Source organism: Periplaneta americana, chromosome 11 (genome assembly GCF_040183065.1).
Source record: "Periplaneta americana isolate PAMFEO1 chromosome 11, P.americana_PAMFEO1_priV1, whole genome shotgun sequence".
In the NCBI taxonomy this organism is placed as follows: Eukaryota; Metazoa; Arthropoda; class Insecta; order Blattodea; family Blattidae; genus Periplaneta; species Periplaneta americana.
The window spans coordinates 157,047,727-157,071,075 of record NC_091127.1 but is presented as its reverse complement, the minus strand read 5'-3'; the positions used below and the strand labels follow the sequence as shown (position 1 = coordinate 157,071,075).

Here is a 23,349-nt window from a genome sequence, read left to right as displayed (position 1 = left end):
TCTACTTATATTAAAACCCTCTTTTTCAGTGTTACAAACGCATCCTACAACTGGACCCTGAGAATATCCAGGGCCTGCACAACCTGTGCGTGGTGTATGTGGAGCGCGGGAACCTGCTGAGGGCCGAGGCCTGCCTGACCCGCGCCCACAGACTCGCTCCGAACGAAGACTACGTCCTGCGGCACCTGAACATCGTGCAGTCCCGCATCAACAAGCTGCAGATTCCTCGCTCCGAAGAGGATGGCGTGTTCGAGGACTTCGAAGGAGTAGAGGACTTCCAGCACCACGAAGACAACTTCGACGAGGACAACTTGGGAGGGGAGTTCGATGACGAATTTGGAACAGATGACCTGGATGCGATAGAAGAGTTTGGGGGTGACCTTGCGCACAGTCACAGCCAAAAATCATCTCTCAGGAAAACATATTTGGTGGAGAAACAGGAGACTGTCGACGACGAAGCAACAGATAGCAGTAGCAGCAGCAGCAGCAGGAAGGAGGCAGCAGAGGCAGTGTTGAGGAAAGGAACCCCTGAACCACATCGAATAAACAAACAGCAGCCAGCTTTAATCAGTCCTTCCAGTGGAACAGAAGAGAAGACGTTAGCAAGTCACCACAGTGAGCTCAACAAGCATTCGTCATCTTAGCACTCATGAATCTGTGTGATGTACTGAAGCGTGGGAGGAGTCTGTACAATCAGCACGTCGTGGTTGTGAGGCGACAGTATTATAATGCACAAACTTTACGTTTCCTTGTTATTTATTGTGGTCTGAGGGAATCTCCCGCTGGAATGAGCACACAGTCCCTCGAACTCTGCTGATTGTATGGTCGCCACTTTCTCTGTCAGCATTTTAATAAACAATCTTTCCTCCACATATTCCGGTAGCAGCAGTTTTTTTATGTTTTACTATTCCGGGACTTGTAAGTCGTCACACAAATACAAGATATTCTAACAATGTTTTAGCTGTAGTTTAGGTGGGTGGGGTTGTCCAGCAGTGATGTCTGCTTCTGGGGGGAGTGGAAGGTTTAGCATTGCCCTCACCCCGTAGCAGCAACTAGATGTAATATTCTGTGATACTCAGCATTTGTTTGTAGGGCGTCATGTCGTCGGTACAATAATTATGCTTTGTCTTAGTGTTTGTGTTGCTTGTTCAGTTCCTGTCCTCCTCCCTGCAGGGCGGCAAGACGTTCCTTAGCCTTCCAGGACTGTACATAACCTTAGTCACGTGATCTCTTAACTATCTGCAAAGTATTTTTTCTATGCAGTGTTATGTTTTATATGATATAATTTTATTTAATCTTTTATTTCAATGAAACGCACTTAAAAGCTCATGGCATTGTGAGTCAGGCCAAGTGATCTTTGAGATTCAGCAGCATACCTTCCGAGGCATACTTCAGACACCTGAATTGGAAAGAAGGTGACACATCACGAAGCATGTTTTCATTTGCTATTCTATTGTGCACTCGTGGCCTACTACATTAAAAATGCACATTTAAAATAGAAATGACATGCATTCTCTCATTCTGTGATTTTTCATCTATAAATTAAATTCAAGTAGCTATAGATTGACAAACGAACTGAAACCCTGACCGAGTTACTACGTGAGCGCTGGCTGTCTTGGGGAGGAGCAAGTGAGAAAGCACAGGGGGAGGGGAGAGAGCACTATGCACTATGTACTTGCAGGTCCACTCACAGTTTGTCAAACCCGCTAACAAAAGCATTAAAAGGTTCACTAGTTGCCTGCAATGCTAGCACAATGGAACCTTCCTAGCCGACAGTCGAGGCAAAAATGAAGAATCCGTTATTGTGGTAATACTGGAGAGTGGTTCTTCTATTGGTCGCGATGCCCACATACACCCTCTCAGATATTTACGTGGTGATTGGTGACTGAATGACGAGGAGCGAGGGAGAGAGAAGAAAGAAAGAGAGAGATTCCAGAAGTTGGCGTGTTTTACGGGGTTTCACTTGAAGTTGTCAAACTATACATAATTACTGGCTTCCCATCTTACCTAATTCACCTCAGATTCAAATAACTTCTCTCATAAAGCAAAGAAAAACTTTACTTTTGTAGGGAGGGCTGAGGCTTTGGAATTTCACATAGCACTGCATAATTCAGTGCAAATCGGTGAGCTAACATGCCAAAACTAGTCTTTAAATTCGTTCTGGAGATCTTGTGTATAATCTACGAATGAAATTAAGTTTCAATGAAATTTGGCCTCATTACATATCTTAACCCTGAATATGACAGATGTTTCTGTTCTTATCGACATGGAGCATGTATTTCCTACAAATTTTATTTTACTTTTATTAAAATAGGGTTGTCCACTTCCTGCACCTTCTTTAGGAGTATCATATTAAGGCCGGTCTCCCACCAGTGCTACGTTACTATGACGCTACCAGAATGCAACTGATAGCGTCGTTATCACACAGCGACCGATAGATAAGAAGCTCTCACACATAAACTACGCAACCGCTACAAAGATGTCTTCTGATGATGATGTCATCATTGTTTATCAGTATCTCAGAAGGAAGAAAGGGCGAAGCTGTTGGATGAAGCCATATATTGTACCCAAGAACTGAAAAATGACGGAAAAAAGTTTGTTATTTTATCCAATGTCTAGTATATTATTTAAATTATTCAGAATACATAATGTTATTTATCTACACCCGTGATGTAAAAGCTGTTTTCAAGATTCCAATATTTTAAGAAGCTGATGTTATACCACCAGCATTCCATTGTAAGATGTTCAGTTGATTCAGTACCATTAAAGTAGTCCCCTCCCGGAGATCCGATTGGGGGACTATTTTATCTCTGGATAATTTTACCTTAATGGTACTCATTTCATATTGGAGTGAAAATGGCAAGTTGTAGCCGATTTAAGTGAACACCATATTTTAACGTTTTGGTGGCTACTTCATTCACACATAACCCCCAGAATGTCTGGAGGCCCACACCTGCTGTTGGTCGACGGGTCCATTGGACCTAGCTAGGAGATCTTGTTGATCACCAGCTTTCCCTCCTTAAGCCACTGGAGGACGATTTTAGTGCCATAGCAGGTCAGCACTAGGAACAGAAAAGTAGAAAGAGGAGGAAGGAAAGTGAAATGAACCCCTAGGCCTCGAAAAATCTGTGCTTCAGTGGCTGACCATGATAATATCTTTGAAAAATATTGCAGTGCAAGAGGTCAAATGACTTTATTGTCAAACGCCTGGCATTAGAAAACAACAACAACATATTTTAAGAAGCATAATCGAAATAGAATACCTTGCCACAGTCTGCAAATTTAATTTAAATTAACATTACGTATAAATAACACGGACATTTTATATTAAATTAAAGTAAAATAAAGAAAATCTAATTTAAGAATTCGTCTACATATTATATAATCGAAATTAATAGTTGTTGAGGTTATGTTAAGTATATAATTTTATTTTATTAGATACAGTACCGGTATGTAACATTTGGATTTAGATTTCATCTTTTACATTATGCAGTACATGAGTATGATATTGAAAGCTTCCGAAATGTCGCACTTCTAACTCTTAACTTAATATATAGGCCTATATATTCTATATGTTATAATTTAATTTACCTTTGGGCTGAGACATAGGTGGGAGGATAATATAAAAATGGATTTGAGGGAGGTGGGATATGATGGTAGAGACTGGATTAATCTTTCGGGACCGATGTCATGCTTATGTGAGAGCAGCAATGAATCTCTGGGTGGGTTCCTTAAAAGCCATTTGTAAGTTGTAAGTATAACATTTAATTCAAAATATTGTCATTTTTATTCTCTCTCTCTGTCTCCTTCTTCCATTTCTTTTCACTCTTTCTGTCTTCTCTCTTTGTTTCTATTTGTAATTCTTGTATTTTGTTTATAACATAACCTATGTTGTTGTTTTCTAATGCCAGGCATTTGACAATAAAGTCATTTGACCTCTTGCACTCCAATATTTTTCAAAGATATTGTCATGGTCAGCCACTGAAGCACAGATTTTGAGGTGTTCCGAATCCATTTCTTGGTTTGAGTTGCACAATGGGCAGTTAGGGGACTGATATATTCCAATTCTATGCAGGTGTTTGGCCAAACAATCATGGCCTGTTGCCAATCTAAATGCAGCTACAGACGATTTTCGTGGTAAATCGGGAATTAACTGTGGATTATGATGCAGAGAGTTCCATTTTTTCCCTTGAGATTGTGTTATCAAATTTTGTTTGTTGAAGTCTAAGTATATAGATTTAATAAATCTCTTCACAGAGTAATACGTAGATTTAGTAACAGGTCTGTAAGTAGCAGTGCTGCCCTTCTTTGCTAATGCATCCACATTCTCGTTTCCCAGGATTCCACAATGGGATGGTATCCATTGGAATTATGTAAGTACTGTAATTGAAGCTTCTATTCTGTTGTAGTCACATCTGTCCTTGCGTATTCTGCTGAAATTATGGTTGTATAGGCATGGATATTGTTCTACTAGTTGAACGAAGGCAGTGTTCAGCCATCTCAAGCGACTGGTTGCGGCCAGATAGCAAGGAGACTGACATGTCGAGTCTCGCACGACTTGTCGCCAGCAGGTGGCGTCGTGATCTCATATTTGTCGCACTAGTGGGAGAACTTCATTTAAAACCACGTGCAGCGACTTAAAAGCGACATAGCGTAGTGGTATCGTTGTAGTAGCGTAGCACTGGTGGGAGACCGGCCTAAAACTCTAGACCACTGTACCATCCCAAACAATACCCACAGCCATATGGAGCTACTAGCATTATGGATGTAAATTCATGTAATGAAGATGGAGAGCTCGCTGATATTTGATCCAGGCTTCTGGTGTGGAAAACTGGCACTCTAGTCATTCAGCTGCCTGCATGTGGGTATGATGTTCAGTAGTTGTTGAATATTTGCTACATTACTGTCTGCGTGTTTGATTTCTGTTTCAAAAACGTTCAAATACTGTGACATTCTAAATTCTTCCCTTTAAGGGCATTATATCTTCCATTTTTGTAAACTGGAACGTATCAATATTAAATTCATATTTCAATTCAGACTGCTGTAAGATGTGTTTGTTGTATGACTTCAGTAAATGCTAAAGTAAATGAAATAGAACGACTACTGTAGAGACGAGAGCCACGCTCTCGATGTGAATCTCGAAGCATGACACGCTTGAAGAGCCGTGAGCTTTTACGTAGGTGGGCGAGGTGTGAGCTGCTGGAGGTGGTAGCAGTGTCTCATTGTCTATTCATGCTTCCTATTGATAGCAACTGTTCTGTGAATTTTTCTTGTGCAATGAAGTTGTTGGCAGCAGTGTATTGTGTGCATGATGGACCGTTGGTGTCTCAAGAAGCTGCAGGTTATCTCTTGGCATTTTCATAACGTGAAATGAAATCGGTGCACGGAGGACTATGCACAAACAAAGCATAGATTCTTTACTGAAAATGAATGTGATGTTAGATTGTAAAGACTACATATTGTGGAAGTAACACTTGATCAGGTCTTGACACAGGGAAAGTAGGGCCAAATAAGAAGCACATTATTATTAAATTTGACATAATTTGGAATTGTTTGTATCTCTGGCACCTGAATGTTGATTTCTGGGCGGCAAGCTCGACTTTCCCCTGTCGTGACACGAGACGGTCCTTCATCAGTGTGTGAGGTGTTTTGTACTATGACTCCGAGGAGAGCACTCATTCGTAATGATTTTTTTATATAAATATTTCTATATAAATGTGTATATTGGTGCCTTGTACAAATGAAGTTAAAATTTCTAAGGCAAAGATGAGTTTTTGTAAGATATATTATAATGAATATTTTTATATGTTCGTCAAAGAGTTAAAACAAATGTTCTGGAAACAAGGAAAATATATGTTGAAAGAAAGATAAAAAACAGCAGGTATTTAAATGTTGACACAAATTTAGAGAATAGTTTAGTATATCTATGTGAAGATGTGTTTTATATCGTCACGTAACATGTTGTAGGATATATAGAATCACATTAGCTGAGTCTTGTACATCTGTTGGGTTCTGGACCTGGAAATACTGTGAAATTCACTTATCGCTTTTTTCTACAAAACATCAGTTATAATGATGATATCAGAATGTGACACACATGTGCAGTATTTATGATAACCTCAAAAAGAACTTTCTAATGTCGAATGTACTTCATTTCAACTTCTCTGTTCATTTTTTTGTCAAGCAAAAAGTACCTATTGTATCATAGTGATTTAATCGTTTTCTTGGAGTATAATTTACGACTTTGTCTTCTGTCTGTACTTTACAGCAACTTAGTGTGCATTGGAGTAGTTTACTGTCCTTCAAATACAAAATTATAGTATTCACTTGTATTTCTTTGTGAGAAATTTAGCTTTATGATCTGAAAAAAATAAAGACTGCTGTGATTGTAATCGCCATTTATATAAAATGTATTCAATTTAAATTTGGTTAATTTCATTAGATAATTAAGTTTTGACTGATTGGAGAGTTGGTTGGCATTTAGACGAATTTTAAATTTACTTTAGGTTGATTTCTGTTGAGTACATTTGTGTTAGTTTATTATATTCAAAATCAATTTTATACAGGTAGTGCCCAGAACAGTCTGCTAAAATATATCTTGAATGTCTTTTACAAATCCTTTTTCTCAGTATTATGTTCATAATTGTGTCACCATTTGACTGATTTTGGGCAGTGACTGTAGTTAAAATCACTTCGAATAAAATATTGAATAATAAATTTTAAACTAAAACATGTAGGACTTTAGAAAACCTAAGTGAATCGTGAATTCTGGGAAGATCATAATTTCAAAATTATTTTTTAAGAAGCAAGAAAACGTTCCCTCCCTCACAAGTAACATAAATTGCAGGGAACAAAGTGTTTTCTGTGAGAGATGGCTTTGATACCATCTACTAACGAACATTACAAGAGAACATTTTATGTGTTTCGAGGATTGCATTAATTGAGATGTTCCCTGGAATAGCAACTTAAGATATGTTACGTCATTTTTTTTCATTTCCACCATATATTGAATCCTTAATAACACTTCTCCTGCCTGGCAAAATATTATTAATACTATTTTCCTCCAGCAAATACAGCACTCTCTGGAAACATTTGAATATCATTCTGCACAATGCTGTTATATGAGAAGATTATCTTTTTCTTTTCTCCTCTAATGGCGAGTATTTCACTTTTCGTCATTCACTCAGATCTAAAATGTTTCATGATATGTATCTCAATTTCAAAATTTGTAGTTAAGTTCTTGTTCCAGAGAGCACCTCAGTTCTGGTTGCTCATCTTCTACAACTGTTGGTTTTCTTGGCTCGGTGCTACCACACTGTCTTCCATGGATATGTTGTTTTCCTCGAGGTACTTTAGTTTCTCTCTTTCACTCCACCTTTCCCTCACTTCATCTATCACCTTCAGTACTTACAAAAGGCGGAGATGTGGAAATACTGATGCTGATATAAAGACTTGGGGCTTATCAGGTAGATACTCGTCTGGGCAGGATGGCTCACTTGTTAACATCGGATTCACGCAGGCCACCTATCGGACTAGGACAGTCTTTGCATATACAGGGCATCGATCTGTTCTGGTTCCAGCCCTCAAAATGTCAACACAGTCTCCATTTATAGAAAGACATTACATAGGTGCTGTATTACGGTATTGACCCAAATCTAGTACGATGTTTTTAGCTTAGTGAAAAATCTACTCATATTATAACTGCACCTAACTCTAGAGGAAGTCTATTTTGTAGGATGCGCGGACTGTACCAGCTGATTCATGAGGCCCAAATACAGTAGCTAATGCAAACAGTTAAAATATTAATATTATAGATTATAATAAATGTTATTTCTTTTAATTATCAGGTCAGAAATATGTCATTTGATTAACTACATAGTTTTAAGAAGCTGCCTTCTTAGCTCATTTGGCAGAGCACTGGCAAATGATGGCTGCGGACCAGGGTTCAAATCCCAGTGATGGCAGAGTCGTGTGTTGTGGATAAAGCCAAGGTCCCTGAGGGTTTTTCTCGGAGTTCTCCTGTCTGCATTCATAATTCTACCGACACTCTTCATTATCTACCAAAGCAGTGCAGCTGGTGCACAGTTGTTTTATGGCTTTCATGGGGATTATGTCTTTATTTAAAAAACAGGACATATGACCCTGTTTTAATTAGTTTTTAACATATCGTGAAAATGTTTTGTGGCTTTCATGGGGATTATGTCTTTATTTAAAAAACAGGACATATGACCCTGTTTTAATTAGTTTTTAATATATCGTGAAAATGCTTTATGGCTTTCATGGGGATTATGTCTTTATTAAAAAACAGGACATATGACCCTGTTTTAATTAGTTTTTAACATATCGTGAAAATGTTTTGTGGCTTTCATGGGGATTATGTCTTTATTTAAAAAACAGGATATATGACCCTGTTTTAATTAGTTTTTAATATATCGTGAAAATGCTTTATGGCTTTCATGGGGATTATGTCTTTATTAAAAAAAACAGGACATATGACCCTGTTTTAACTAGTTTCTAATATATCGTGAAAATGCTTTATGGCTTTCATGGGGATTATGTCTTTATTAAAAAACAGGACATATGACCCTGTTTTAATTAGTTTTTAATATATCGTGAAAATGTTTTATGGCTTTCATGGGGATTATGTCTTTATTTAAAAAACAGGACATATGACCCTGTTTTAATTAGTTTTTAATATATCGTGAAAATGCTTTATGGCTTTCATGGGGATTATGTCTTTATTAAAAAAAACAGGACATATGACCCTGTTTTAACTAGTTTCTAATATATCGTGAAAATGCTTTATGGCTTTCATGGGGATTATGTCTTTATTAAAAAACAGGACATATGACCCTGTTTTAATTAGTTTTTAATATATCGTGAAAATGCTTTGTGGCTTTCATGGGGATTATATCTTCATTACAAACGGTAAATATGAACCTGTTTTAATAAAATTAGTTTTTAATATATCGTGAAAATGCTTTGTGGCTTTCATGGGGATTATGTCTTTATTACAAACGGTAAATATGAACCTGTTTTAATAAAATTAGTTTTTAATATATCGTGAAAATGCTTTGTGGCTTTCATGGGGATTATGTCTTTATTAAAAAACAGGACATATGACCCTGTTTTAATTAGTTTTTAATATATCGTGAAAATGTTTTATGGCTTTCATGGGGATTATGTCTTTATTTAAAAAACAGGACATATGACCCTGTTTTGATTAGTTTTTACTATATCGTAAAATGCTTTGTGGCCTTTATGGGGATTATGTCTTTATTAAAAATGGTAAATATGACCCTGTTTTAATTAGTTTTTAAATTATCTTGTTATTAATGTATAGTGTCTACCCTTATCACGAAATCAACAGATCAAGGTATTAAATCGTCTGCTTTATGGGAGAAAATGCGACGAAATTAGGACAAAATGTCGTGTTTTTGCAAATTAGAGTACAGTATATTAGTATTATTATTATTATTATTAATATATTTAAGAAATAAATGACTGAATACATAATTAACGTATCATAAAAGAAGAGTACCGGTGAACCTTAGATATGAAATAAATAAAAGTGGGTAGTCATTAGGATTCGAACCATTACCAGTAGCCTACTACCTTGAAACCTTTTAACTTCAAGTCTAGCATCTTCGATATGAGCTATCACAACATCTGTGGCAGGTATCTCATTGAGTGAACAATACCTTGAAAGAAGATTGGAGCAACGCATTACTCTGAGAGGTTAGATCCATTTTCCCACAGAAATGTTCACATGTAAACCCAAGTATAAGACAGTGGCAAGATTTTCTGTCTTAACCTGTACGTAGTACGATGTAGGATACTTTCCATTTTCAAAACAGGTATAGTTCATTCAAGGATCATTGGACAAGTTCCATCACATTTCAAAATCGTTTTGCTTTGTTCTCATGATCACCTAAAGTCAGGAACTGAAGTGTCAGTTTTAGTTTAAGATTCTTTCATACATATAAGAAACGAGTGTACAATTTCCATACGCAAATTGCTCAGTAAAAAATCAGCCTTTTGTAAGAATGACTCTAGTTGTGGACTTTCCTAAATGCCAGTTGTTGCAGGAAGATGAGTGGACACAGAGAGACGTCTTTGAATGTGTCATTGCAGGCCTATGAATTCGCTCCCTGCTTACCATGACTTTCAGGTCTGTATTGTCTTCCAAATTCTCTTTGCACAGTTCATAGAGCTCCATTTCTCATAATTGTAGCGCATGTAAGTAGGTATTCAATCTGTTTGATGTAGCAGCTCCAGATCCGAGTAGATGTACTCTGACTCAGCTCTTGTTGAAGAAGCAGCATTTCATGTCTTACCTATGGCAATCTTCGAGATTTAAATAAAATAAAAGTACACTGACATGAGAGTTCGGTGATATAGTGAGATGCTTCATGTTCTGGTGTGAATGCAAGTTTATTTTTCCTTTCTCCCCTTGTACTCAGGCAATCTCTCTTTTTTTTTTCTTTTTTTTTTTAATACAGTATTGTATAAATATTTGTTCGATGCTTTTCTTTGTGAACCGTTTATCAACTTTTTTTTTATACTGAAGCTATGTATATGTGTGATTTTACAGGACATTGTTGGTCTCTGTTGTATCCGTTGTAGAATAGGCATTGTGTGAACTCAGTGTCGTGTGGCAGTGAGATTGTATGTGGTGTCAAGGGAGTAGCAGTACGAGGTATTATAATAAATTTGCATCAGCTTATAATTTGCTTTCGAAATACAATCTGTGATTTATTAACTGAGCTTGAATTTACTATGTTCTGCAGTTTTTCCCATGTCACATTACCAGGCTGGAGGACCACGTGAATGTTTTACATGAATTTTATACATACATCTCTTTTTAGTGCGTGAAAATGCTTTGTGGTTTGTTTACGCATAAAGACATAATGATAGTAATTATTTCGAGTTCTGCAGTCAATAACATTAGAATATTCTTATATTGGCTATGTAATAGAATAAAATACTGCCTTTTGATACGTTCATAAACACTCTCAAATAACGAACTGTATGTATAATCGTTTAATTCAGTGGCGTATGCTGAACCTGGAGTTTGGGTGTTCTGTTAAAAATATATAGTTGGTCTATCTCGCACAATTACTATAGGCCTAAGTGGAATATCGGGTCAACATTAACTGCCATTTTAATATATAATTTAGTATTATTTATAAATAATAACTATGGGGCGGATGTTGATGGCCTAAAAATCTACTTAAAATGATCATTAAAATGCCCTTAAACTAAAGGAAAAATTGCATAAAATTAAAAGAAAATGACGTTTAAATATTATTCAAAGTACTCGCACCACAACTTCTTAAAAATTAATCACCTTGTTTCAATGACTGCCCTGCAAATGCCGGAGAAAGGAGACAACTACAAATAATGTTATTCAAAATTGCATTATTTATGATCAAACAATAACCATGGCCAGCAAAATAACCTGTTTGAAGTTTCACAACCCGCTAACTATTCCACATTTCCATATTGTGAAATAGAAAATGTCTAGTGTATTGTTCGCTTTTTGTTTTATATTGTTGCACTAAATTCGGAAGTGGCGGGGTAGGTCTATCCTTATTCACTATATATAATTTCTCTCCTAGTGGGCGAGAAGAGAATGGCTTTTGCAAAAGATATTTTACAGTGTACATTTGCAAGTGCTATTATCATTAAATAAGTAATTTAAATTGTTCACCTGCGCTGGCACACAGCTATGAACCCTAGTAAAGCCTAAACACAGTAAATTCACGTAACCACACACGTCAAACACAATATTTTGTAACGCTACAGTTGACAAGTTGAGCTGCCTGTATACAGGACGACCTGCGAGCTTGAGAGAAGCGAGTATCCCCACCATGCCACCTTGCGTGCGCAGAGAATTGTAGCAGTAACTCTCAGCAGGGGATGTTCTTTTGTACGGACAGGACAACCAGACCAGAACTCATCCCACTTCGTCAGGCAGAGCGTACATTATAAAGTGAAAGCCATTCTGGGGATGGTGTGCACATTCAACCAGCAGGCATTTAAAATATTTAAATGGTAATGAATTAAAATTAGTCTTGAACTATATACGTCAACTTCCAATGGGATTACCACGCATTTAAATTGTGATAAATTAAAATTATTGTTGCATTATATAAAACAACTTAAAATAAAAAATGAGATTACCGAATTTACAGGTGTCCAGCGCACACCTTGAACTCCCGCAATATACGCCCCTTGTTTAATTAGCAGGAATAATAAAGCTAATTCATACATTATTCCATCCAGTTTAAGCATTGGAAACGTTTTCTTCAGTGACACATTGTCTTCAATGACTTGTGAGTGTATTTAACAATAGAAGGGATAACTGAAGGCCGCAAGTCCTCGTTGAGGAATTAACTTATCTCGTGATTCGTGCTTCACTTTTTAAAGCTCGTCTGAATTTCTTGAAATCTTTCAATGCTTTAACTCCAGCATGTGTAAAAAAAATTAATTAATTGCAGATTTAGTCCTACAGGGGTTGATGAAGATCCTTTTTGTTTAAAACTTTGCATTAACCTTTACAGCATTGTATCCAGGATCCATATAAGATGGAGCATGAGCTGTTGAATAAATCTCTTGCTCTTCTTTAATACATTTTCAGAAATTCTCTTTCTTTTTAATTTCTCGTTCATTTCCACGTCATCATGAATTCCTTGATGGTATCTTAAATCTCTCTTACAAAATTTCCTTTCTATATTGCATAGCATCTGTTCAGCTTACCACGTAATTATTTAAATTTTCAAGAACATGACAAAGAAAATGTTCCCCATCAGACAATTTTGAAGGTGGTACATAAATAAACAAATAATTTATATAATTTCAGATTATACCAAATTGCGCGCAGTGTAAATGAAATTTCTGTCCTTATTGTCACCTGTTAGGCATTTCTGATATGTTTCAAGCCTTCTTTTTCTTGGCTGGTAGACCAAAGACAGCAGTGCAAATTAAATAAGGCAGGCGAAGGTATGGAATTAGAGCTTCATGCTGTCATGACCTCGATGCTGTAGCAACCTTTTATCCCTTGAAAGACTTTGATGCCAGGATCATTCTGGAAGTTCAGGCAGTGAGAAAGATCCTGCCACCACCCAGGACTGAACCTGAGATCTTCCAGTTGCTTTTCAAATTGTTATAAGGGAAGGTAGTATTTATTTCTTTAACCTGGTAGAGATAAGGCCATCAGGCCTTGTCTTTCCCTCTACCAGAAGTAGTATGTGTGCAAAATTCTGCAATCTTTACTGCTAAAAATATGACTCCATTCTTTGAAACGCATGTTCCATTCAGAACAGCTTCATTGGCAGTGAACATTGGCATCATTATTAAAAGAGCAAAAAGCTTTCTTCTTAATTAATTGCACCAAGAAAATATACAACACTGTAAGTGTATGGCGTTATACTTACAAATATGTTATTTAACATAAGAGCTTATATACCAAGTACACATTTAAAAAAATTCTTTGTGATTCTATTAAATGCAGTATACAAAGTATGTTTGCCATTTCCCATAAATGAAAACTAAAAGTGATCAAGAATTTTCATATTAAGATCCACAGTTCTTATCCCTCTGACACTAAATGAATCAGAGAACCAAACAGACGAACCTAAATGCTAATGAAACAACATTAATCACTTTGTCATAGCATTTTTCCTGATCACTATCACTGTCTTGCAAGTTTCTCATACATTTGAAACAAAAGAAAATATTCTCATCATCTGACTCATATTTGCTGAATTACTTTTTCTGTGGAAGACATTTGTTATGGAAAATTTCATACCATACCATGGGTCATACATTTGAAAAATATTAAGGCAGCAAGTTAGGTGAAGCATTTGAACAATAAAGTCAGTTAAAAAGTGTGTGTAATTATAATGTACATGCTGGTCCTCCTGAAGCCCGTTTATAGCCAGTTCAAACTCCAGGAGTCTGTGCAACTCCTTGGCATTTAGGAGTTTCTGATTTATCCCAATGATGAACACTATACAGGATGTCTTGAAAAACAAAAGTACAGTAATGGGTGCTGTGTGTCCATCATTATTTTTCATTTACTTTTTCAATACAGGTGCAGCAATAGCTGAACAGCTAAAGCATCTGTTTGCCACACTGGTAACCTGGGTTCGAATCCCAGCAGGTCCAAGTGAAATTTGTGGTGTTTGTTGGTAGGTTTTTATGGAGTACTCCCGTTTCCCCTACTGACATGACAGCTAAAATAATTAACAAGGAGAGGACGCGCTCTGTATATCACCGAATGGAATAAGATTGTGTGAGATGAAAGTACAAGACGCACTGTTTAAAGTCATACCTGGTATGGGTGGCCAATGACCCCTCGTTTTGGAAATATTGGCTATTGTTTGTGACATACTTCTGTTAGGTGCTCAATAGGGAAGCATTATACTGTGTAACAGCGTAGGACAAATGGTTGGATGCTGAGTTGTTATCCAGACAACCTGAGTTCGAATCTTAACTAGTCCTATATTTTTTTCTTTTAATAATGATTAATATTGTGATCACAGTTATCTATTTACATATATCATATTTCTCAATGTATTGAATGCTTCATCATGTTTCAAACAAATTATAATTAACTAACATTGTATTGTAAAGGATAAACAATGAAATATTGCTCAGGTAAGATCTGTCACTGGCATCTGCTCTGTTTCTGTAGCAGCTATTCCACTTCATTTCGTACCCGATTCATTATGATGTCATAAAAACACACAAAACATACCTATTTCCTGCACCATGCACAGCAAATGAAAGAAGGTTGTCCACAGTCACACACATTTTTCCGCACTTCTACTGCGAAACAGATATCCTTCACATTCACAAACACTTCTCGTTCGTTTATTAATTTTGATGCATACCACGCATATTTCAACATGGCTTTGAATATAGGAGCTGACAACTGAAAGTGAATTAAAATAATAATAATAATAATAATAACATCAAGCTTTAAAAAATGAGAAGGCATTAGGATTCGAACTCAGGTTGCCTGGATGACAACTCAGCATCCAACCATATGAGCAACGCCCTTACACAGTTCAATGCTTCCCTATTAGGCACCTAACGGAAGTACGTCACAAACAATAGCCAATATTTCCAAAACGAGGGGTCATTGGCCACCCATACCAGGTATGACTTTAAACAGTGTGTCTTGTACGTTCATGTCACAAAATCTGATTTAATTCGGTGATATACAGAGCGTGTCCTCTCCTTGTAAGAGTTTTGGCATGTTACCCATTAGAAGAGGAAGCTTTGGTAAATGACATCAGTCAAGCAACTGCCATTAGTAAAATAAAATAAAAATTGAGCACAATAATGGCACAGGCTATTCACTCATTACAATTCATGAATGAAGTACAGTAATTGGGTACCTTAGTCAAACACATCTATAACAATAGTTCACTAAGAAATCGACAATAATAAAGATGCATTGCGTGTGGCAACACAGAAATATGAATTCTTGGTGTACACGTGATTATATCATGCTGAAATAGCACTCGAACCTTAATGATACTATCAATGTTATAGAATAAAAAGTAGCCATATAATCTCTAACTCTTATCATTGGGAATAAAATGCTTCCTGTGCCCACGACTATATGGACACCCCTCTCTTCTTGCAGGTCATTAGCAGAAATTTTGTAGGTATGTAAAGTTTTTTGTGTACATTTTGTTTCTGTTTGAGTAAATTATTGCTTTGGATATGTACCTTAAGGTATAAAACAAACAGTGTTTCAGTTGCCGCGAGTACATACAAAAAAATATTTACTATTCCACTTTCATGGAGATTCTTTTTATAATAACCAGTGTTTCTTGAAATGGAAGTTCTATTATGAATCCTTGTTTTTTTTATAAATGTTTCAGTTTTTGTATATCTGCTTACTTTCTATGAAGGTCCAACTTATAAACCAAATATATGTGTTGGCTTACTTCGTATTTTAAAATAAAATTTAATTGACTCAATTTTACTTGTATCTTATGACAAGTAAGAAACGAAGCTGTGTTGGAAAGAGTGGATGAAGAAAGAATGATGCTGAAACTGATCAGAAAGAGGAAAAGGAATTGGCTGGATCACTGGTTGAGAAGAAACTGCCTTCTGAAGGATGCACTGGAAGGAATGGTGAACGGGAGAAGAGTTCGGGGCAAAAGAAGATATCAGATGATAGACGACATTAAGATATATGGATCATATGAAGAGACAAAGAGGAAGGCAGAAAATAGGAGAGACTGGAGAAAGCTGGGTTTGCAGTGAAAGACCTGCCCTTGGGCAAAACATTATGAATGAATGAATTATGACAAGTAAGACAAATAAAATATAATCGTCTACATTTTAGATAGCAACAGTGAAAGTAATTATACACCCTTTTCAGTCACACATTTCTGCTAATTGCAAGTTCGTCTTTCTGAGTTCGGGCCTTCGAAAATCATATTAAGACATGGCCGTCTTTCGGACACAGAACTTCCAGGCAGTATCATTACAATGCATGCTGCAAGAGAGAATTGACCGGAACTTAATTTTAAATTATTTTGTACCAAGGACTTCTATGCTGTGGAATTGTGTCATGGGAACTACTGGCAGCTTTTCACTTGTTACAGTGGGGTTACGCAGTTTTCACTGTCATTGTCTTGCCATGAGAAGGAAATATGGTGAAAAGGTTGTTATTAAGAGAACAAATGAGAAATAACTTGTTTCTGTAGTGTCTAAATCAAGTAAGAGGACGTGTACTTACTGTTCATATATCCTTACACTTGAATGTTCGATTTTCTTACTTCTTTCCTACCTTTCCAAACTCTGTCAGAGAATTTAAAATATATTGAAGTTGAAACTTAATTAGACTGTCTGCGTGGTCTGGTGATCAACATGCTGGCAATCCCAGGCATGGCTCTCGGGGAATTTTCCTTGAAGAAGAAAAGTTCCCTGGTTGTCTAGAGTCTGGAAATTTGTATGAATGTGAGTGTGCCTGGTTATTAATTAACCAGTCTTCAAGATATAAAATACAATACCGTATATCAGGACTATCGCTGTACACTTTTTGAACACCATATTGTTGACATGTAACGCCATCAGTTAGCACTAAGAGATGCTAGAGAGTTAACAGTGAAGTAAAAAAAGTTGATTATGTCGTTTGTTTTGTTTACTGTAGAAACTGTGACGACACTGCCACACAGGCACTGCATTTGGTTGTCTCTAGTATAGTACAGATGAATAATTTTACGAATTGAAGTCTTTCCTTCAGATTACTTGATTTCAAAAGCAACAGAATTCATAATTAATTCGACAATGATCTGCATCAATTCAGGATGAAATTGTGTTATATATGGGCAATAGCTGTCCGCCTTTGCTTTTGTGTTTTTTTTTTTTTTTTCATCTTTTTCACTGTTATTTGCATATCACATTTCCAGCATCTCTGATGCCAAAACGAGGTTCAGGACATGCTCTTTGTTAGTGTTTGTACTACATTTTCTTCGAAACTACTGCCATTTTATCTGGAAATGACACACATGACATATAATCATTTTTAGTAAAAAAATAATGTCATTATTTGAAATCAAAAACACAAAATAGTGAATTCAAAGTCGATTCTAATGACTTTCTTTTTAATCTTGTTTCTTGCAAAAGCTAAAGACATACATGAGATGAGCTAGATCCCTGTATTTCGGAGGAATTAATTATTATATGCAATGTTATTTCCACTTATTTGTGAACGCATTTGTTATGCATGAGTGAATCAAAACAAAATCTAATACAGTGAGTGTAAAAAGTATTTGAACATGTGACAGTTTCTGCAAAAAGTTATATAACTGACTTACCTTAAATTTAATTATAACAAATACATAATTCAAATATAGCATTAACTATTTATACGATTTAAAATCAATACCTGAAGCATTGCGAATATCAGGGGTGAACATGAGAGAAAAATATACTAAACTCTCACTCTTGGCTTTCTGAGCTCTTTATGGCTTGGCAGCAACTGAGGGGGTAAAGGTAAATAATTTGACACTCATAAAGCCTTTTCTGCTACTTCTTGAGCAATGGCATGACTCACTGTAATTTTTATCGCACCTTGTAAGATCCATATTTTGCATTCCCTGCAATGTGCTTAGGATCAGCATTGTCTTGTGAGGATTTTCTGCTCTAACATTTTAAAATCCCTTTTCAGAACGAAAAGTTACTGCGTTCAGATGTTTTGGAATTGAAAACATTAACTAAGCTTCTCTCAGCACGTAACACGAAACTAATATCAAATTATCCTTGTACTAGTTGAATAGCATTACAGCTTGTTCTGTCAAACTGAACATGGTAACAGATTTCAGTTATATTATTTTGTAGTTGGAAAGGAATAATTGATCAAACAAAATTGTTTTGTTTTTTTACTAACTGGTACCTGTTATTCTCAAAATGTGTACAATGAAGAGCATAAAAATTATCTGTGTAGAAACAATCCCTGAAGTACATTACTTAAATTTTATAATTGTTTATGATGTTAAAATACTTGACGTCATTGATTTAAAAAGTGTTCATTTTCTCTAAACAGTACAGTACAGATAGCATTCATAATGTTTAAGAAAAAAGTTTCCCCTTACAAGGAGTTTTCTAGTTCTTCTTAAATCTGAGAGTGAAAGAAAGGAAAAGCCATATGAGTTAATTTACAACAATGGAACTGCTTGCTTCTGTGCAAGTTGCCGTAAGACACAGCCTACTGGATCTATCTTTGCAGACAATAATAATTGATATAGGCTAATTTCACACAATTATTATTATTGTTTATGTTTATCAATATGGTGGTGCACTATAGCAACAGAATCTCCAATGATTCCCTCAATAAAGGAGTTTAAATTACTATTAGTAATGCCAAATTCATTGAAAAAATGTTTGACCTCTCTAGATGGTTCCCCAGAAGATCAGAAACAGTGAAATTTCTGACTATCTCTGTATGTTTCTTTCAAAAAGGAATAAGTACAGCTTTCATAAATCGCTTTCTCTTCATAGTCAACATTTTTAGCTTGATCTTGATCATTTATTATATTGTACAAATTACTTTGTACTTCAGGTTGATTTATGGTGGAGTGGAAGAGAAGGCCTGATGGCCTTAACTTCATCCTAATAAATAATTCTAATTGGTCTCATAATTATTAATTCAACTATTCCATAAATGTGTTCTGTATGTACTCAAAGTACTATACGACTTACTTTCAGTTGTGATTTCTATATAAATTTATTTCCTAAAAGAACCAACATAACTAAGAAAATGATGAGACATAAATTACCAGATCTTTCTATAAATAGTGGGACTAATGTACATGTATATCTTTTTATTAACAAGTAATCATAGGCATTCATTTGTCTCTTAGTTGCTAAAATGGCTCACGTAATATGAAATACAGCGCCAACTCGTGCATTGAATAATATTATGCCCACATCAATCTCGTAAACATAGCATGTCTCTGTGGCAGACTACTTGTGCTAGCAGTGTGATTACACTTTCTGCTTCTATTCACCAGGATTGTAGCACAGTCTAGTATATACAGTCACGAAGCTCAATACGTAGTAAATATGCAAATATAGGTAGTTGCTCACCACTAGGATCGCTAATATCGCCTCATTACAGGCAATGCAAAATAGTACCATCACAGTCTATTGTTTCTAGCACCCTCAAAACTCAAGCTTCGTGACTGTATATAGTAGACTGTGATTGTAGTGTGTGGCTGGAGTGACCATTGCCTGTTATTAATTTATAACTGCTATTATTATTATTATTATTATTATTATTATTATTATTATTATTATTACTACTACTACTACTACTACTACTACTACTACTACTACTACTACTACTACTACGGCTATTATTATTATTATTATTATTATTATTATTATTATTATTATTATTATTATTAAACATACAAATATTTACATATGAAATTTAATTAAAAATAGACATAAAATGCGAGTTAAATTTTTGTTTTGAAAATAAGTTAGCATCTTTCAGGTTGCATTAGGCAGTCTGTCTGAAATATCTTACAACTAATTGTCTTACTTTTTCTTGTACAGAACGAAATTATGATAGGCAAGAAAAATAAACTATCCAAAAGTTAATAACCAATACTTAACATGACTCAATTCATGTTGTTCCCGCTGCAACATGGGAAATCTGTTACCCCAACTTTATCAGCTGCATTTTTTTTCACGTCGTACAGCCTCTCATTCGGACTCCTTGTAGATTCTTCTTCTGTATAGATCCTTCTGCTTTTCTCATTGTGTGACCAGTCTATATCCATTTCTTCTTTTAATCTCAACCACAACTGGCATCTGGTTTATAATTTTCCAGAGATCTTCGTTTGATATAACTTACTACGTACAATGCATCATAAGCATGGTTTATGAAAGTTTGCAATGAATTACTGTTAATTTTTGTAATTCTCCAGGCTTTGCATGCTTAATGAAGAAGTGTTTGACATTGATATTAAAAATGCGTAATTTGGTCTGCCTCGAGATGTTTGTTCTTTCATAATACCATATTGTATACAATTGCTTTTTAATTCTGTACTTCACATCATCTTCAGACCCACTACTTCTAGTAGCTACACTTCCGAAGTAACAGATGAAGGGTTCTACTTGTTCTATGTCTTCTTCTGCTAAAACCAATTTTTCATTTATTCTTGCATTTACTGTCATTTCTTTTGTTTTCTTTGCATTTGTATTGAACCCTGCAATCTTTGCTCCTTCCTGGCTTCCCCCGAACTTTCCTTTCATATCACTTAATTTATTGTTGATGACAAGAGACAAATATCGTCAGCAAATTTTAAATCTTACAGCCTGTCCCTTATTTTCTACTATAATTCTCTCTTAATAAAATATATATTTTATAAAATAACATGTTACGAGTGTTATAAATGACACTGAATTGGCTAATATGGTAGTCACATTTCTGTTGTTTTTTAAGAAGTCTAGTCCTGATATGACAGTTGCCAGGCAAATCCAAGGCGCACTACAAAGCTGCTTGAACCAATATCTGACAGAGGATCTTCATAAATTACTTTTTATGAATATAACTATAAATTGCAAATTGTTCCTAATGAGTCATACAAAACAAGTGTCAAATTTCATTTTTGGGCACACACACACATATATATATATATATATACGTACGTACATGCATGCATACATACACACACACATACATATACATGCTTCAGATGCTCAATCCAATCCATTTTATACATTAAATGTTTGTAATGAGAGTTCAATTTCGTCATTTCATTTGAAATCTGATGAATAAAATTGCATCCTGCTGTTCTTCACGTAAATTTCATCTCAGCAGGTTTCATTCTGGATGTGTGACAGTCCACCTTTCACTATCTTTCACACAGGAAGAGCTAGTATGTTAGGTTTGAAGATATATTAATAATTCCTAACATTTTTGAAAACTTTGAAATGTTACTGTCAACATCTTTTTTTTTTTTTTTTTTTTTTTTTTTTTTTTTTCATGCGAAACTAAACTTCCTACATAATGGAATTAATTTACTTACTCGATAATTTTGTTGTTAATTAGGCCTAATATTTTGCTTTACTGTTGGTTTTTACTTTGAAACCCCAAAACATTAGATTTTTGTGTTGCAATTTTATTGTTAAACCATATGTTTTTGTTTTATTTAGTTTGTCACTTTCAAAAATGTTCTTTGTTATCAGAAACTTATTCTAAGTCTAAAAGATATTGGTTCTTCTTTGAATGACATTCCTTTCTCTTTAATGAGAACTTTCTTGAATTTCTTTAACAGGGTCCTAAATATGTTTTGATTTAATACAGTGATAAAATAGATATAAAATTAATTAATTTGTTGTTGTTGTTTTCTAATGCCAGTCATTTGACCTCTTGCACGCCAATATTTTTCAAAGATATTGTCATGGTTAGCCACTGACGCACAGATTTTGAGATGTTCTAAATCTATTTCTTGATTTGAGTTGCACAATGGACAGTTAGGAGACTGATATTTTCCAATTCTATGCAGATGCTTGGCCAAACATTTTATTTAATTAGTAAGTTGAATAAAGAATTCTGTCAGTTTTATGAAATGAACTTAGAAGTGTTAAGGAAAATATTGCTGTGTGAATCGTAGGAATTCTCATGGCAAGACGTATTATTAGCATTAACGCTAGTGAAACAAATAATACAAAATTACTCATATTAAATTGTCACTAACAAATTCTATAAAGTAGATTCTAAGAGTGACATGATAAGAGTACCACGTACAGTTATCTTATCTCAAATGGAACATTAAGTTATTCAGTATTAGTCCCGTTTTTCATCTGACCTGTTGACTTGCAGTATCAGTGCCTCTGCTGTTTCTTGTTCAATACAGTCCAGAGAAGGAATACAAGGGATGGGACGTGGAATAGTCTCATCCGCCATTGTTTCTTTTGCAACATGTTACAATGGAACCCCACTGTAACAGTATTATCATCATCATTATTATTATTATTATTATTATTATTATTATTATTATTTATTATAGTTCTGTGGGTTTGGTGTCTGGTATGATTACACCAGTGATATAAATTGGATCAAATTCATCTTCCTTCAAGCTTAGTATTATAACTGGAGATGCAGATATAACATAGTCTAAAATCGTGAGCAAAAAATTACCTGCAAAGCTTCATTTAAAAACATGGAGCATTTGGATTCATCTTTGTAAACTAGTGCAATCAATAAAAATGTCTGTCTTGTTAAATGTGTGATGTGTAAAATAGAATAAATTAAATATAAGTATTTACTGAGTAATTATATTTACAACACAAAAAATCCATAGCATCATGTAATTATGTCAGCTGTGACAATCCCACAAAAATAACAAAAACCAAAAACAAATATAAAAGAATTTGTAGCTTTTTTTAAAAAGTTCCATCATTTCCGTGTTTCAAAAAAAAAATAAATAAATACAACAACTTTGAGAACAGCTATCTGTGACATGTATATTATATTTCATGCAAGAACTCCAAAGTTATGGAAAGTAAATGAATTTAATTATCATGAGATGAAACTGGTATAACCTTCATTTTGTGAAATTTGTATCAAATAAAAAAATATATATCAAAATGTATATACTTTTATTTCCGCATTGTAAATTGTAAATTTTGAGCATCAAATATACCACCTCTCCCTTTTTTTTCCCCTTCCCATTCCTTTCCTCTTTTTCGTCCGAGTCTTGTATTAAGGGTGCAGGCTACTTAGTTCACTTACAAGAAGTTAATAGTTCTCCATCACTCAATGGAACAGTTTCCCAAATGTGTGTTGCTCACCGAATTTTG

At 35.1% G+C, this 23,349-nt stretch overlaps 1 protein-coding gene across 1 annotated transcript in view; it reads left to right on the top strand.

Moving 5' to 3' along the window:
• The window catches only part of LOC138709479 (protein O-mannosyl-transferase Tmtc3-like), a gene marked incomplete at its 5' end in the record, with an annotated part of 37,162 nt that extends 14,025 nt beyond the window's left edge, over positions 1–23,137 (top strand). The window contains 1 exon segment of the mRNA XM_069840272.1: positions 30–23,137. Coding sequence (XP_069696373.1) covers positions 30–644 — 615 coding nt within the window.
• Between the last annotated feature and the right edge of the window lie 212 nt (positions 23,138–23,349).